The sequence below is a fragment of the Canis aureus genome, chromosome 10 (genome assembly GCF_053574225.1).
Source record: "Canis aureus isolate CA01 chromosome 10, VMU_Caureus_v.1.0, whole genome shotgun sequence".
Classification (NCBI taxonomy): Eukaryota; Metazoa; Chordata; class Mammalia; order Carnivora; family Canidae; genus Canis; species Canis aureus.
Genome location: NC_135620.1, coordinates 57,923,050 through 57,940,921, shown reverse-complemented (window position 1 = coordinate 57,940,921; position 17,872 = coordinate 57,923,050). Strand labels below are relative to the sequence as shown.

General features: G+C 49.4%; 1 protein-coding gene and 1 long non-coding RNA gene across 4 annotated transcripts in view; one reads left to right on the top strand and one right to left on the bottom strand.

Moving 5' to 3' along the window:
- Positions 1-17,872, bottom strand: part of COL15A1 (collagen type XV alpha 1 chain) — a 106,006-nt gene that overhangs the window by 53,876 nt on the left and 34,258 nt on the right. For 2 of the 3 annotated variants that reach the window (XM_077912667.1, XM_077912669.1), the window contains exons 3-7: positions 13,748-14,295; positions 12,128-12,202; positions 10,536-10,616; positions 5,315-5,462; positions 1,513-1,622 (exon numbers count right to left, since the gene is read on the bottom strand). In XM_077912667.1, coding sequence (XP_077768793.1) covers positions 1,513-1,622; positions 5,315-5,462; positions 10,536-10,616; positions 12,128-12,202; positions 13,748-14,295 — 962 coding nt within the window. The remainder of the gene's footprint in view (positions 1-1,512; positions 1,623-5,314; positions 5,463-10,535; positions 10,617-12,127; positions 12,203-13,747; positions 14,296-17,872) is intronic. The other variant, XM_077912668.1, reaches the window with a different exon arrangement.
- Positions 9,941-14,513, top strand: LOC144322522 (uncharacterized). The gene is made up of 3 exons (XR_013388155.1): positions 9,941-10,239; positions 13,095-13,197; positions 13,710-14,513. It is a non-coding gene; the product is annotated as an uncharacterized LOC144322522 (long non-coding RNA).

Below are 17,872 nucleotides of genomic sequence, written 5' to 3'. Positions count from 1 at the left end.
CTTCTCTGCCTGGGACTCAGTTTCCTTGGGAAATGCAGAACCTTCTCTGGAGGTTACACAGCAGATGCAAGAAATGGAAATAGCAGTTTTGGGTGCTAGTGTGATCCAACTATCTCAGTTTTCTCTCAGTTTCCAAACGTTTCTTTTTTTTTTCTTTTAAATTTGGAGGGTTGTTCTGTTTTATTTTGTTCTGTTTTGCAAAACGTAGTTCTTTTGGATACTAAAACCATTAAGCTGACCAAAGTTAGATTTCCTTGCTGCAGGACTTACAAGGAGTCTATAAAAAGGAGGATAGAAAGTGGAGTATCTCCCAAATGTATCTGACCACAGAACCCTTTTTCCTACGATATAAATCCTTGCAGAATTATTGTCCTTCCCCAAAAAAGAAAGAAAAGATGACGTCACAGATTTTCAAATGAGACTCTTTCTGCCTCAAATTTAGCTGAAGTCCCAAAGGGCTTTACAATAAAGTGCAATTAAGAACAATTAATTCATTGTATAATTAAGTACACTTCCACATGCTAGAAAAAGCAACCAGACCACCTGTGTGGCACATGCTATGAGACAAGAAAGGAAATCAGCTTGTTTGTTTTTTTTTAAATTTAAATTCAATTTGCAAACATATAGCATAACACCCAGTGCTCATCCCATCAAATGTCCTCCTCGGTGCCGGTCACCCAGTTACCCCATCCCCCCACCCACCCACCTCTCCTTCTGCAACCCTTTGTTTCCCAGAGTTAGGATCTCTTGTGGTTCTATCAGAGTTAGCCCCCGACCTGCCTCCAGCCACCAGCTGCCTCAGGGCTATATAGGGAAAGGTAAAGAATTCCTTTGGAGAGAGAATCATCTGTGTGCTGAGATTTTCTCCTCCTTCCTCCCTACTGCAAACCATTTGTGAGCTGGATATGTGTTCTTTTGAATTGGGAGACAAAGGGATATTATGCTGGACTGGACTTTGGAAATAGCTGTGAAAATAGGTTATTATCAGATCGTGACTGGGAGAGAATGAGAGGTGTCCGCGTTTCATCCCAGGATAGCAGAAAGAAACACCCGAACCTGTGAGTTTTTAGCACAGGTTGTTGTGCAAAAAATACATTTGCTTCAATTTCACACCTCACTGTGTCTAGCATTTTAAAAAATTGGCTTTGTGGGTATAAAAGCCAATTACACGACAATGGAGTGGACACATATGCAATCAATCTGATTCTGTCTTCAAGGAGCTCCAAAGGAAAAGGCTGTGTAATCTTCACAAATGAGCAGGAGGGAGGTGGGTACCACAATGAGGACCCAGGACTCATTTCCAGGCAGGTATGAGGACTAGCTCATGCCGCATCTCCTCTCCCTGTCCGGGGGCATCCCTGGAGAGCCTCCTGGGCCCTGGGTCTCCCCTCCTCCGTACCAACAACTAAAACCGTCTTGATTCTTTATCGTGCCAATACAAGTCACCACCAAGCCTGAAATAAGCAACCAATTTACTACTGACTCAGCAAATGAAATCTACCATTCACTCACCTCCTCAGTGACATGAATGAAGGCCCCATCCCCCGAGCCAACATCTGTAATGGGGGCACCGTCCACAGTATGAACTTCCTCCAGTGTGTCATTCAGGACTTCACCAGACCCTATGGAAGCAGGCATTCTGGAATTAACAACTGCATTTTGTAATCCTGAAAAAGCAATGAAGCACCTCTTTACCTATTAACTTGAAAAGATGGGGGATCCCTGGGTGGCGCAGCGGTTTGGCGCCTGCCTTTGGCCCAGGGCGCGATCCTGGAGACCCGGGATCGAATCCCACATCGGGCTCCCGGTGCATGGAGCCTGCTTCTCCCTCTGCCTGTGTCTCTGCCTCTCTCTCTCTCTCTGTGACTATCATGAATAAATAAATAAAATCTTTAAAAAAAAAAAAAAAAAAAAAAAAAGATGTCCGTAATATAGGATTAAGAGGAGAAAAAAACAAGTTGCAGAAAGACAGATGTTGAGGGGGATTATTACCCTGTCCTTTAATCACAGATGCTGGCACCAACTGTGGGGTGGGAACCCTGCTTTGCCACTTCCTAGGAACGTGATCTGTGGCAAGTCATTCAACCTGGGCCTCAAGTTTCTCATCTATAAGTCAGGAGCAACAATTACTATTTCACAAGGTTGCTTGGAAGATTATGTGCTACGAGGATTAAATAAGTTAATACAAAAAAAGCACTGAGGACAGCCCCTCAATACAGTTAGCAATAAATATAGTTAGCAATTGATAAATGCTCATTGTCAGTGTGGTTCTATGTGTGTTAAGTGAAAAAGACTATATGAATATACATGTTTTATCATTATTATATATATAACCTTCATTATATAACTAATACAGTTATTAAATAACATATGTAACATATAGATACGTATGTGTGTGTGCAGATAAACCACACAAGGTTGGCTAAACCACACTGCTTAATACTGGTTTCCTCCAGATAGGAAAGAAAATTTTGGAGGGTTCATAGGACTCTGTCTGCATTGATTGAACTGTTACCACAAGTACATATCTCTTTTGCAATTTAAAAAACAAGTAGATTCCTAAAGCAAAAAGAAGAAGAAGAAGAAGAAGAAGAAGAAGAAGAAGAAGAAGAAGAAGAAGAAGAAGAAAAAGAAGAGGAAGAAGAGGAAGAAGAGGAAGAAGGAGAAGGAGGAGGAGGAGAAGGAGAAGGAGAAGGAGAAGAAGAAGAAGAAGAAGAAGAAGAAGAAGAAGAAGAAGAAGAAGAAGAAAGAAGAAGAAGAAATTATACTAATATGAATGTATGCCTGTCATGGGCTGGGCCCCAGGCTAAGCATGTCCCATGAGGTGCCTCATTTGATCCTCCCACTAGCCCATCTGTCTTACCTGCAAGGACCTTCCACCACCTGACAGCTGGGGGAGCAGAGCCCGGACAGGAATCCCACGTTTTCCATCTGCCCACTATCACCCCATAGCATGTCTGTGCTGCTCTGGTGTGCACATTAACACTTTATGATGATTAACCCCATTTTGCTGAAGACAAACAGGTCCCACAGAAAGTTAGTGACTGGGAGGGGCCTCGAAGCCAGGTCGGCCTGTTCCCACATCCACGTGTGCTGTGCTAGGCATGTCCCCTGGTGAGAACAGTGTGGGCGGGGGGAGGTGCTGAGCTATGGCCCACCCGCATCTTCTCTTCTCTCTCTTCTCTCTCGTCCTCCCAGATCTGGCCACCAGGGGGTGCTGTGCAAGCAGCAGGCCAGACCCCAATGCCCTGAGTCCCCACTCCTTGGAGGATGTTAAGTTGGAGGTGTGGGGTGGGGGTGGGGGTGCCCTGGGCCAAGACAGTCTCAGGAAAGTTTGGATTAAAACTCCTAGGTAGCTTTGCCTAGACGGGCACAGGGCTCAGGGTTCGGGCCCCTTTCTCCTCACTATCTGGGCTGTCTACTCAAAAGAACAGCAAGCTCTGTTGTTTCCATTTGGCCTCTTCTCTGCCCGTAAAGGAATCTGGCTGATTCCAGGGAACAGAGGAGAGAGGTGCTTAGATCTGCGTCCCAGTCTGCATTGGCTCCCACCTCCTTTGCACTCACACGCACCCCCACTCCCCACCCCCAGCCTAAGGAGAGGACCTTACTCCGCCTGCAGCCCTTGCTGGCTCCTTGCCCCTCCTTAGAGATCCTAATTCCACTCAGGAGAACAGCATTCCCGATTCATAAACCAATTCCACATCCCTGGCTGGGTCCAATCCTCTAAACTACCTGGGAGGTGGGGACTGTGAACACTCCCAGGGGGCAGTTAAAGAATCTGAAGCTTGGAAATGTTAAGCAACGTGTGCCAGGCCTTAAGAGCAAATAGGTGGCTGAGTAGGGCTGGTGCCCAAACCGTCTACTCCGTCCCAGGTCTTCCACGGCAACACCCTGACTCCGCGGTTGTTATTATGACTTTATTAAATTATCATACAAATTTTTTCCTATTCAGTACTGTATACCTTCTCTCACCCAGAGACTTCCCACTTTAGATGTTAAAATAACCTGCATTTACTGATGGTAGCAGTAAAAAGAAGAATGAGGCATATGATTGCAGAAGGCTTGTCAAACACAGAAGAAAGGAAAACCACCCACAATCCTACCACCCAGATAACTACTTATAACATTTTGTTGTCTATTACTCTAACACACACACGCACACACACTGCTCTACATGCCTATACATAAATAGATATAAAAATCTATTCAAAATGAGGGTTACAGCATACATGCAGTGTTGAAATCCACTTTTTTTCTGGAGTATACCACAAACCCGTCCCTGGGTCATTCAATCCTCTGCATCACCAATATCGGAGCTCAACATAAAAATGAAATACAATTTGCCCAACCAATCTTTCCTACAGGCAGTCTGAGTGGGCGTTTGCCCTTGTTTTTTTTGCCCTGCATGTTGATGCTCTGGCACAAGCAGTAACCTCAGCCTGAAGCAGCCGCCCCTTTGATATAGGACAGAAATCTCAGGCCTTTGGGTACATGTCAGGCAGCCGCCTAGGGGATCACATCGGATTCTGGGTTTTGACCAGTGTTCTCTGCACACTGCAGATGACAAGAGTCAGGAGCAAGAGCCCTGGATGGGGAGCCAGGAGACCAGCACTCCCCCAGGGCCTGCCACTGACCTGCTGGGTGCCTGCCCCTCTCTGGCCACCAGTGTCTCACGTGTGCCACGTAGGAGCTTAGATGACCTGATCCTATTCTCTGAGAGTCAGGAGTTTGCGGCTGAAGCTGGAAAGGATGGGGATTCTGGAATCAGGCCTGGACGCTGGGTCAGTCCCACTACTCACTAGCCGTCTGAGCATGGGCATGAGCTGTGACTGTGGGCATGTCACTTACCTTTTCAACTATCAGGTTTTCCACCCATAAAATACTGGCCAATAAAACCAACCGGGAGACGTACTTCCAAGATTATAGATGGAGTATGTGAACACTTGGCACACAGTAGGTATTTAATAAAGAGCAACAATTCCTGCAACCTTTTCTTTTTTTTTTTTTTTTCCTGTAAGCTTTTCTGTTGGAACTTGGGCCTTTCCAGAGTCTAGGGGTTAAAAGTTCAAGTATCCAAGTTCAAATGCAACTCTGCCATTTACAAGCCAAAGAGCCTCAGCTAGGTGACCTCCCTTCTCTCTATGACTTGATTTCCCCATCTTGTCTATAAAACGAGGATGGTTACAATTCCTTCCTCGAAGGGCCGAGGGGAAGGTTAAATGAGATGTTCCATGTGGCATACATCCCCCAGGCTGGGCACACAGCAATCGCTTCACAGAAGACCATCGTGTATGGAGGCGCAACAGGGACTTGCCTTGCTCTGGGATGCTATGCAGGCTGACGCTCAAGTTGACAGTTTCCGCAGTCCCCTCGGGTACGGGCTCACCCGAAAGTTCTGTGTCGTCAGAAGGAGGGGATGGAGTTGGAGGTGCGTTTATGGGTTCAACTTTTGCTTCTTTAGACTGAAGGGAGGAAAAACAAAACCCAAAAGGATTTACTTGGGAGGGAAGCAGGAAAAAAATGGCAGTGATTTTCACTGGAGGAAATAATATATCCACGACGTGCTAAACAAACCCAGAAAAATATCTGGACCTGCCTATTGTATACGTAGGCAATCACTGACCCTCCCAGGACCTGAAAAAGGTACTTGAGAAAGAGCAGCACCTCCATAGTGCTTTTCCCTGGGTGTTGGTATTAAAGGTGATTGTTTTATCTTTTTTCGTTCATCCACAATTGCAGTTTTTCCAGTAACGAACACAGAATATTTATGTATTAAAAATAAAATGTAGGTTATTGTACTGTAAAATCTCCAGGGCAGAAGCAGGAATGAAAGTCTCCAAGAAGTTGGGCCTTAAAGAATGAGGAGAGTTTCAGAAGACAGGGATGGAGGGAGGCTCCAGGTAAGAAAGGACACAGCACTGTTAGGACCTGGCTTACCTATGCCTGGCGAAGGTTCGAGGGCTCGGGGAGGGAAGCAGGTGGATGGAGCCAGGGGAGGCAGAGAGCAGAGAGCTCAGTTCTTTGGTGAGAAGTCTGACCTTGCACCTGGGGTGTCCATGGGTATTAGGTTCAAGAGAAGTGTATGCATTGGGGAGTTCAGCCTGGCACCAATGAGAGTGCGGATTTGAGGGTTGAGAGTTGGGTTTAGGTCAAGAAACTGGGAGGCTGGGATGCCTGGGTGGCTCAGCGGATGAGTGCCTGCCTTTGGCCCAGGGCGTGATCCTGGAGTCCTGGGATCGAGTCCTACGTTGGGCTCCCTGCATGGAGTCTGCTTTTCCCTCTGCCTGTGTCTCTGCCTCTCTCTCTGTGTCTCTTGTGAATAAATAAATAGTCTTTAAAAAAAAAAAAGAAAGAAAAGAAAGAAAAGAAAGAAAGAAAAGGAAAGAAAAGAAAAGAAAAGAAAGAAAAGAAAAGAAAAGAAAGAAAGAAAAGAAAAGAAAAGAAAAGAAAGGAAAGAAAAGAAAAGAAAAGAAAAGAAAAGAAAAGAAAAGAAAAGAAAAGAAAAGAAAAGAAAAGAAAAGAAAAGAAAAGAAAAGAAAAGAAAAGAAAAGAAAAGAAAAGAAACGAAACGAAACTGGGAGGCTGCACAGTAAAATCCCAGCGAGGCAGGAACCGGGGAGGGTGGGCGGTGGGAGAAAGAGAGCAGGCCCCACCACCAGCGGGCTGTGAAGAACTCCCAAGCACGCTCCCCTGCTTCTCCCCAGCTGCAGGGGGGCCCCAGCCGGGTGGTGTGAGCTCTGCCCTAGGCAGGGGGCACTCTGCTGTGGTTCTCTGATGGCGTCCCTGCTGGTAGCTGGAAGCGAAGCTGCTTTGTAAGGGGTTTGAGCTTTGGGATCAGGCAGGCAGGCAGGGCAGGCAGGGGTATGGGAAACCAGAGCGCAACGTAACAATGGGCTGAGCTGTGTTCAAGACGGCAACGGTCCCGTTACGTGAAATCACGGACTCCAGCCTGTGCACCAAAACCCTCGTTTGTCAAATTCCCAAGAAGTGAGCTACCAACTGCGCTTCGAGGCAGAGCATGAATCAGGTAAGCTGACCCTTGGTGGTTAGGGTCAGGTGTCTTGCCTCCAACAGGTGGCTGTTAGTTTTCAGGGGTTAGTGTGGATGCAGAACCTGTGTGTCTATGACAAAATGGGACTACCGAGTCTCAAGACTTTGTATCAAAGGTGTAGAGGCTTGCTGAGCCTCTCTCTCATTCACAAACAGAATTCTTCATTCCACATGTACTTCCTGAGGCCCTACTGTGTGCCGCATCCTTAGCTGATCCTCAGGGATACAGAAATGAAGACCTTAAATCGTTGTACTGGGGGGAGACCCAGACTCAGACACGATGTGCTTGAATGTGACATGTGGGACAGCAGAGTGGGTGAGAGCAGAGTACAGGAGGGACGCTCCGACAAGGGGCTGCGGACAGGATCCTGAACAGTTAGGACTTGGCCGGGGGGGGTGGGGGGTGACGGGGGGCGGGAAGGGCCCTCCAGGCAAACAGACCACCGAGGCCAGGCCAAGGCCTGGGTGAAGGAGTTACAAATGTTTACAGAGTCTGGGAAAACTGTGAGCATTTAGGTGTGGCTGGAAAGGAGGCCCTGGCTGCGGATCCGAATCACCTGCAGAGCTTTTGCAAGTACACTTTCTTGGACCTCACTCCAGCCCTCCTGAATCTGAATGCCCAGGTACACAGCCCAGAGGCAACTGTCCCCCCACCGATCTCCCCCCCAACCACCACCACCCGCCAAGACACACGCGCGATTTTGACGCACAGCCAGGCCTGGGAACCACAGGGACATTAATTCTAACTGAGCACGATAGAACTTTCCAGAAATGGAGAGGTGTGTCAACAGAAGCTGACTTAGGGGGAAGCATGCGGTGGCAGGGACTCCTGCCCTAAATGGGGAAAGAGGTGAGGAGGGCTGGCTTTTTAAGTCCCTGACTGCTCCGGCAGCCCATGATTCAGTTCGCCGCTGGTCATGGCTTGTGTCTTGCAGAGTGGCAGGTTGGAAGGGGTGAGGACAGGGAAGTGAGATTCGTTCCAAGAGAGAAGCCAGACAGAGATGAGAGGGGAACATCTGAGAGAAGAGGGGAATTCCCCCGTCCTGGAGGGGTGGCCCTGGAGGGGAGCTGGAGCCCTCCCAGGAGGCGGTGACATGAGAGACAGAGCCCTGGACCGGAGCTGGAGACCTGGCTGTGCCACCGCCTGGCGGGGCAGCCCTGGGGACAAACTATTCACTCCTCTGTGCCTCAGTGCCCCCTCTGAGGAATGAATGGAAAAACACTCCCCGGGAAACAGCAAAGGAAGTGCTGCTCTGCAGGAGCCACGCAGGGAGGCAGCGAACAAACGAACAAACGAGACTCAGATGCCAGGAACAGACAAGTTTGCATCAGCACCCACAGGCCAGAGGGAATTCTGTTAAGGACTACGGGCAACCACAGGGGTTTGGCATGCCCAGCAGCCCCAGTCACCAGCCGACCAGGAAGCAGGTGCTGGGAAGGGGGCCCCCAGCAGAACAGGGCGCTCTAGGGCAATAATCTTATCAGTGGAGAGCGACGCCCACCACCACGCACGGAGGGCTGCCCATGTTTCACGGGGGCCACGTAACCCGCACCAGCCCCCTCAACGGAGGAGGAGGAAGTTACTGACGCCCAGCCAACAACCAGCAAGTGGAGAGCTGAGCCACACCGGGTGGGACTCTGATGGGCACCGGTTCTCTCAACGCCACAGAGGACAGTGCGGCTGGGAAGTCTAGGAAGTAAAGTGTCCAAGGAGGGAGGGGGCCCAGGGACCACCAAGTCCCTCAAATCACTCTTCTGTTCTCCAGACACGAGAAGGATGTAGTCCTTACCTCCTCCTGACTGCAGCGTGCTCGGACACCTGCCCCGCGCCTGTGGCACTGTGGCCCGAGGTCCTGACTCCACCACTGCCTGACCCTGGCAAAGCCACCCTGTTCCCTGAGCCACCACCTCCCTTGCAAGGTTGTTGCAAGGATTGAATTAAGTCACGTATACACAAGCACCAGGCCCACAGTGGGTATGGAGAAGTGCTGGTTCTCTTGCATCCCTTCCTTTTCTCTACCCCTGTCCAGAGCTGCCCAGCTTCAATGCCTCCTCCACCAGGAAGCCCTGGGTGGTCCCTGCTGCCATGATCATCTCATGCTCTCAAACCCTCACTCCCCTTTTCCGTTCCTCTTGCGGGGCCACCATGTGTTACTGGCATCTCTGCCTGAGCTGGCCTCACGCCGAGCTGTGAACTGGGGCACTGGGCAGGCACAGCGTCAGGCTAGAAGGAACTAGCACTCTAGGCCCTGCTGCAAGTGCCCTGGACATGCCAATGGGGTGGCCAAGAGCTGTGGCACATAGGGTTACGACACTGCCGAGAACAGCCACAGCCCCATCACCATCTAGGCCACCTTAGACCCTTGCCTCTTCCATCTCAGCTGCCCTCGAACTGGCTGTGGTCCTGGGGAGGAGCCTCTGCAGCACCCTGAGACCAGAAGCACGAGGCTGTGGCCTGAGCCCTGGATGGGGCGTCAGGGGGCTCATGCTCTAGCTTCAGCTCCACCCAGGTACCCAAGGGCCATTCTGTTCCCCTGCCTGGGCCTCAATTTGCCCATCTGTCCAAAGGGCAGTTTTCCATAAATCTCTGTACAGAAAGCGGGGACCTTTAAGTCTCCCCAGCACTAACAGACTGAGGTTCCATTCTGCTCCACCCAAACCTCTGTCACCAGAGACCTATACTCTATAGCCTCTGCCCTATTTCCATCTCCTTGCTTTCTTTTATCAGGGATAAGTCTGTAGAATGTGCCAGACCAGTCAAGGAGATTGCTGGGCTTCTGTGTTCAATGACTCAGACACTGCTGTCTTCATTAAAAATGGGTTCCTGCTGTCCCCATGGTCTGACTCAGTGCTTTCAAAACCACTTCCTTGTCTGGGCCACAGAGTACATTCCCAGGAGGCAGGAGGCCCCAACCACTGCAAGGATGGCAGCCTTTCCCATGGGGCCAGAAGGGAGCTCCTGGGAAGACTCTGCATCTCACAGGAGTGGGGGCCCTGCCTTCTTTCCCACAGCCCAGGGCCCTGAGCAAATGCGACACCAGCCACCATTCGGCGGCACCACTTCCCTCGTCCCAGACACTGGGCTGAGACCTGACCCTGCACTGCTTCATCTGACCCTCCCAACACCTCCTTGAGAGAGGACTCTGATCAGCATTTTATGGAAGAGGAGCTGTGGCTCAGAGAGGCTGAGTAAGTCACCTAAGCTCACAGAGCTGGGAGGGAGTGGAGCACGCTTGCCTTTGGACGGTCCTCTTGCGGCCACGGCACAGGGTCCTCTTGTGGCCTAGAGATAACTGGCATTTCACTGCACTGGGAATTTGGCAAAATGCCTTGGCCAGGACTTTCCTGACCTTCCCAGGTGAGCCCACAATTAAAGTCACAGATCTAAGAAAAGAGACAGAAGCCCCAGAGCTCGGGGCCCTCTCTATTAACGCCCGGCCCCTAAAAGCTGACCAAGAAGGTGCGGCGAGGCAGCCAGTACTCACGGGGGCTTGAGTGTAGGTGACAGCTTCTAAGATCTCAGCTACTCCCTCTGGCTCCTGAAGCCCGCTGCTCTCTCCTGACGCCTGTGTGGAGACAAATCATGCCCGGCAGAGGGGGAGCAGCAGTTGACAAGTGGGACGGTCACAGACGGTGACTCCTTTGGAGAAACTGTGTGTGTGCGTGCATGTGCGTGTGCATGGGTGAAAGAAGGAGACGGACAGAGCCAGAGAGAGCACGTGTACAGTGCTCAGGCTTGGCTATTCTTTTCACTGTTCCTTTCACTGCTCATGCAGTCAACGCACAGTCTCTCGAACATACCTACTTTCATCTTGTCCAGGGCCCTTCAACCTCTGCCAAAGGCACTTCCATTTGCATGGCTGTCACCAGAATGTTACGCTGGAGAACCGTGACATTTGGAGAATGTCTTCCTATTGCTACCTTATTTTCATAATTAGCCTTCTGATGTCAGCCAGAGAGCCTGGGGGCCACCATCCTTTTGTCAATAATACCTTATTCTTGGACTCTTGGGCGGCCTCTACTTTTCCAGTGCTAACAGCAGGGCAGAGAGCAGGGAATGATATATGTAAGGTGTCCCTTCTCCCAGCTTTAAAGGAATGGCAGGCCAGGGTTAGGCCTTGGGGAGTGCAAACGTTCTTACAGAGCCTAATTCCACCCCCAAAGAGCTTTCCCACTAAATTGGCAGCATTTTTTTCTAGATGAATGAAATCAGCTTATGCTGTACTTTGGGGTTGACATCCCCCAAAGAGAAAGAGAAGTTCTAGGAATATGCCACGCCATGCTCACCTCTGACTTTCTGCATCACGCTATGGCTTCTACCAGAAAGGCCTTTTCCTCCTCATCCCCAGCTGAGACTTGTGTGTCATTGGTCAAGCATCAGCTCCTCTCTCACCTACTCTTTCACCTTCGTGCCCCCACTCAACCCGGGAGCTTGGGTTTGAGGACTTCCCAGGTTCCGGTCACCCCCAGCTCTGTCACTGCCTTCGGGCTTGTTAAGTGTGTGAGAGCAGCTTGAGGAGAGACAGCTGCTGATGTATCTCATTATTTCCAGCAGCCCCCAGGTCTGTCACCTAGCAGGGACTCAGTAGGTCCTTGGGGGAGGGAGGGAGACAGAAGGGAAGGGGGGGCGTGGAAGGACCCATCTTTTTTCCCTGCCTACCACTCCATCCCCAACTTAGGAACTGATTCATTTGCCAAGCATAAAAGCTAAATTTAGGCCCGTTTTTATAGGAATTTACACTCATGTCTTAGAGTTTTAACTTTGATTTTAGAATCCTGACACCCTTTCTTGGCAGGAAGTCTAGAAACCAGGCCACTGACTGCCACAGCCACAGAAGAACCTAACACCCCAAAATAAATACAACCCACCCCAACCCCCACAAAAGACATGGCTGAAGTTCTTAAAAAAATAAACTGAGCCCAAAAACTCAAAATAGGACTTGAGGCAGTGCTTGAGAAGTCTAGAGATTTTAGAGACTCCATGACGTTGGGGAAGAGGAATTGCCTGGGCGTCCAGCCCTCCCAGGTCAACTGGCGGCTAGGGGTGGGGGCAGGGACAGGGGAGATGGGGGCTCACCGAGGATTCTTCAGTTTCACACATCTCCTCAGGGGTCCTGGGGTCAGGGTGGATGGTGAGCTGCTGTATGGAGCCCTGGGGAAAAGCACAAGGTCAGAAGCCACTGCTTGCACATCTAAGACCACTAGTGGCAAACATGATTGTTTTTGTAAGAGAGACCACGCCACTGAGTGAAAGGACAGGTGTGAGAATGTGCTGTGTGTGGCCATGACAACAGGATAAGCCACCTCTCGGCCCACCTCATTTAGGGGGACTCTCCTTGGGCCAATATAATATGAGCTCCACTAGCTGCAGAAGCCCCAGGGTACTGTGTTCAGAGCACAGGCTAACACAGAAGCCCCCTAACTGGATCCAGATCCCTAGCCTGTTGGTGACAGGCCCTAAGATGCACGTCCATCTTCCTCACCCAGAAAGTGTCTTTCCCCTATAGCTCGAAGCTTCTTGGCCAGAAGCCCTCGTGTGAAGAAGAAAGACCAGCCAGCCTCCCTGCCTCCACTCCTGCCTCCTCTCTCCACCCTGACAGTTGGTTTTCCATGATGCTCCCAAAGTGTTAAAAAACTGTAATTGGATTTTAACTTCTTCAGATTCACTCACCGTCTCCCACTAAACTACAAATAAACCCAAACTCTGCCCCACGGTACCATCTAGTACCGGTTAGGTAAGGTACGAGTATGTGTGCTGACTGGATGCATAACCACAATAAAAGGGATTTTCTTAGAATGGCTTATGCATAAAAGCCTCTTTTGGGACACCTGTTGGCTCAGCGGTTGGGTGCCTGCCTTTGGCCCAGGGCGTGAACCTGGAGACCCGGGATCAAGTCCCATATCAGGCTCCCCACAAGGAACCCGCTTCTCCCTCTGCCTGTGTCTCTGCCTCTCTCTTGTGTCTCATGAATAAATATAATTTTTTAAATCTTAAAAAAAAAATAAAGCCTGTTTGACAGGGCAATTTTCTGCTATTTTTTCAGAGAATATTGTCCAAAAGGAGAGAGAGAAACTACCTTTCACTCTGGCATTCCAGCTTCCTCTAGCTTGGCAAAAATTAAATGCACCTGGCACTCCTCTCCCAAGGTAAGATCACTGAAAAAATAATAAACTATCCTCCTTTTATAAATGCCTGAAAATGCACAGAGAGCTTTCCATCAGGCCATCCCACTTGACTCTACCACTCCATGGTGCAGACTTTCTCATCCTTGTGTACAGATAAGAAAACCCAGAGAGGATCAGAGAATCCACGCTCTGGAATCATCAGAATAAATTGGAAACATAGGACTGGAATCTAGGTTTTGGGTTGTGGGACTAGTGCTCATCCCACCACACATGCCTGCCTCTTTGAGGCTTTAAGAATAAAATAATGAGGGATCTGTGGGTGGCTCAGTGGTTGAGTGTCTGCCTTCGGCTCAGGGAGTGATCCTGGGGTCCCAGGATCGAGTCCCGCATCGGGGTCCCTGCATGGAGCCTGCTTCTCCCTCTGCCTGTGTCTCTGCCTCTGTGTGTGTGTGTGTCTCTTATGAATAAATAAAATCTTTAAAAAAGAAAGAATAAAATAATAACAAGAACAATGGCTTGTGTTTCTTGCACAGTGTCCAGCGGCCTCCCGGATCCACAGAGCTAGACTCACGGTGAATCTCTCCAGCCCCGTGGCTCCTGCATTGCCCACGAAGATCCCTGCACTGGGCTCGAAAGCCAAGGCCCGGGAGGACCGCTGGAAGGAGATGTGGCTGTGCTCTTCACAGTCCATGAGGAGGGTCACCTCCTCGCCCTGGACGATCACCGCAAAGCGGTTCCACCGGTGGGTCATCACAGGCACCAGGAAGGCAGCAGCCTCATGGGACACATGGGAGCCTGGCTCCGTGTAGTAGAGGATGACCCGCTGGCCACCATCCTCCACGCCCGAGAGCCGCAGGCCCAGGTAGATGACCTTCTGGAAGGCATCGGTGATAGCAAAGAGCACCCCACCGCTGGCACTGCTGGGCTTCACTGTGACGCTGATGGCGAAGTCCCTGAAGAAGGTGGGTGGGATGAGGGTCCTGGCTGGGCGGCCGACGTTGGCACCAGGCCCGAAGCTGTAGGCTGGGAAGCCACCATAGCCCGTGACAAAGGACACAGATGAGGGCAGCGGGACGCCGATGAGCTCCGTGAGGTCCAGGGGGCCCTGGGAAGCCAACTCTGCAGGGAAGGAGACAGAGGCCATGCCTCACACATATATTCCACAATGCTTGAAAATGGGGAGGAAAAAAAGGGAAATGGGATCCCTCAGAAACCTCCCTATAGTTCCTTCCTTACTGGTTTACAAACTTTTTTGACAATGACCCACAATTAGAAATGCATTTATATTGCAACCCAATAGGCCCGTTTCAATAAACATATCTGTAACCCTGGAACAATGTTTCATAAAACATTATTTACTTTTAATACTCACCAGGCACTCCGAAATTTTCCTTTGGGGAATTCTTTTCCTCTTTTATTAAAAGCATGCTGGAGGGGCGCCTGGGTGGGTCAGTCAGTTGAGCAGACGTCTGACTCTTGGTTTTGGCTCAGCGTCACGACACTGAGCCCCAAGCTGGGCTCCGTGCTCAACAGGGAGATGCTTAGGACTCTCTCCCTCTCTCTCTGCCCCTCCCCTCTCAAATAAATAAATAGAATCATTAAAAGCATGTTGGCAACGACCCACTCAATTAATGTCATTACCCACTAAAAAGTCCTGACTGCAGTTTGGAAAACATTTTAAAGTATTTCCTAGAATATTCGAGGACTATATAAAGTTCTCCCATCAACTTACAGATTGTTCCTCGTTTCTCTCTATAAAACTGGGTAGGTTGGTTTGTTTTGAACGAGGTCTACTGTTGAAGTGTCCCCAGGGTTATGGGGAGAAGCTGGGACAAGGTGAAGTGTTCCTAGACTTCAGGGCTGTTGGAATTCTCATCATCATCAACAGGGACATTCCCTGAGTTCTCCTGCGTGGAGCCCTGCGCTAAACTCTTCACATACATTAGCTCATTTTTCATCCTCATGATAATTCTGGGAGGGGAAGTACCCTTAGCTTCATTTGACTTCAAGGAGAAATTAAGAAATTTGCCCAAGGTAAGTTCCCTCAGGGTTCAAAGCCAGAGCATCTGACCCCAGGGTCTGAGCTCTTATCCAGCTGAAATCCTAGGGTTCCATTGTGGTGGCCTGGAAAGGCCCCTAGTCTAAGGAGCCTTGATCGGCCCAACCCTGGTGCCCTGGGAGCAGGCTCTGGGCTGCCTTGTGTGATGTGCACCCATTCCTGAGGAGATGTCCACGATGCCAGCAGTGAGACAGGAAGGCAGGTCTTGGGGACAGGTGGACTGGACCCCTGCGGGCAGGACAATGGACATGCAGGACACTTAGGCCTCAGAAGTGAAGCCAGATCCTGAGTATTCAGCCCAATGAGGAGATGAGGGAGGGTCAGAATCGAGCAGGGTTCTTCCCCAGAGGTCAAGGGGGAAAGCAGACCCTGGTGACTGCCTGGGTTACAGCCAAAGGTCAGAGGACCTTGAGAGCCTGAGTGACTACAGGGGACTTGAGTTTATGTCCAGAGAAGACCCAAGCCTTCAAGGGCACTGGTAGTAAAGCTCCATGTAGTAAATCAAGCCTGCCTTTCAGTTTACCAACTTGTCCCTGTCTGGCTGAACAACTAATTAGCTGTGTGACCTTGGGTGAGTCATTTCACTATTGCAAGGCCATGTTTTCCTCTATGATATGAGCCCCATGAAAATGATTGAGTGAGACCACCTGTGTAACTTGGTAAATAAGGTGGTAATGCAATAAACATTCACTACTCTTTCCTTTTTTTTTGTTTTTTTTTCTTTTTTTAGATTTTATTTATTTATTTATTTGACAGAGAGGGAGCACAAGCAGGCGGAATGGCAGGTAGGGGGAGAGAGAGGAAGAAGCAGGCTCCCCTCTGAGCAGAGAGCCCGACACGGGGCTCAATCCCAGGACCCTGGGATCATGACTTGAGTCAAAGGCAAATACTTAACCAACTGAGCCACCCAGGTGCCCCAACTTCTGCCTTTTATTACAACCACTCAACAAGTCCAAGTGGTTGATGGACAGGGGTTATTGACCCCTCTGTGACAAGGAGAGGGCCAAGATGGGGGCCTGGACACGCTGCCTCTGTGCCCTTGAGCTCCCCATACAGAATAAATATGACCAAGTTTTTCATACATGATTTTACTTAGTCCTCACCACAGCCCCAGGGATTAACTTCCATTCTCCCATCCTGCAGATGAAGAACTGAGGCTTGGGAAGATGGAGTGACTCTCCGAGGTGACACAGTAAGTGGCAGATGTTTTTAACCCATGATTGGTCTGACCTCAGGCTGGTTCACTGCCTCAGTCTCTCAAGATGGGGGCTCCCTTGCAGAGGTTCTGGGGGGAGCTCAACCTGCTTGGCCTGCCATGCCAATGATCCTTTAGCAGCACGAGGGTGCAACTGAATTCTGAGTGGTCCAGGAGCTCAACTGTCCCTGAAGGATGGGAGAGAGAGATGCCTGGACTCCAGTGCCCCACCCTCAGCACCCACAGAGAAGGTTGCACAAAGTCAGCAGCTAGCTGCTCTGTGTATGTGTCACAAGTTAGTACAAAATACTTAAGACCTACCAAAACCCATAAATAATGGGACACATATTAAATGTTAAAATGGCCAATTTTGTGTATTTATGTTTTGCCATTTATTTTATTTTAATATTTTAATTTATTTGAGAGAGAAAGAGAAAGCACAAGTGAGAGCAAGGGGCAGAGGGAGAAGCAGAGTCCCGCTGAGCAGGGAACCCAAGGTGGGGTTCCATACCAGGACCCCGGGATCATGACCTGAGCCGAAGGCAGATGCTTAACCAACCGAGCCACCTAGGCACTCCATTTAGCCATGATTTTAAAAAGGAATAATTAAATGAGAGGATTAAATAGTATGAAGCGCTGGCACATGCTCAGTCATGGTGGCAATCATCATCATCATCATCATCATCATCATTATCTTCAACTTTCAGGTTCAAAAGGAATCTCAGAGGGCCCCTGATACAGTCCCTAACAGAGATGTGTTAACCCCACACTGTCCAGTATGATAACCATTAGCCAAGTGTGGCTTTTGAGCACTTGAAATGAGGGTCATCCCAACTGAGGTGCACCTCACATGAAAAATATGAACTGGATTTCAAAGACTCAGTTTTGAGAAAGAATGTAAAATATCTCATTAATCACGTGTATATGGATTACATGTTGAAATACATGATAGTTTGGGGAAATACTAAGTTAAATAGAATATATTATTAAAACCATTTCTGAAGAATATTATGAAGAACAGGCATATGCCAGCACTCTGCTTAAGAAAGTACTGATTCAGCAGAAGCTCTCGGGCACTGTCCAATCCTAGTCCCCGGCCACACCCCAAAGGCAGCCTCTCTGTGGGATGTGGGGTACATAGTCCCTGCATTGTCTTTATATGTTTACTACATGAGCATGTACATCTGTGACGGAAGGTGCAACCACAGTGCACGTCTCTAAACCTCGCATCAGAGTTGGTATACTGACGTGGACTCCTCTGACAATTTTTTTCCCACTCAACATTGCATTTTGAAGATTGATCTTTATTGACACATGTGGCTCTGATCTTATGCTTTCACAATAACACTCTACGGTATCAACAAGCCATACAGAGTGGCTCACTTTTTTGTTGGTGGGAAGGGAGATTTTCATCACTATTCAAAACTCTACTGCTATGGGCT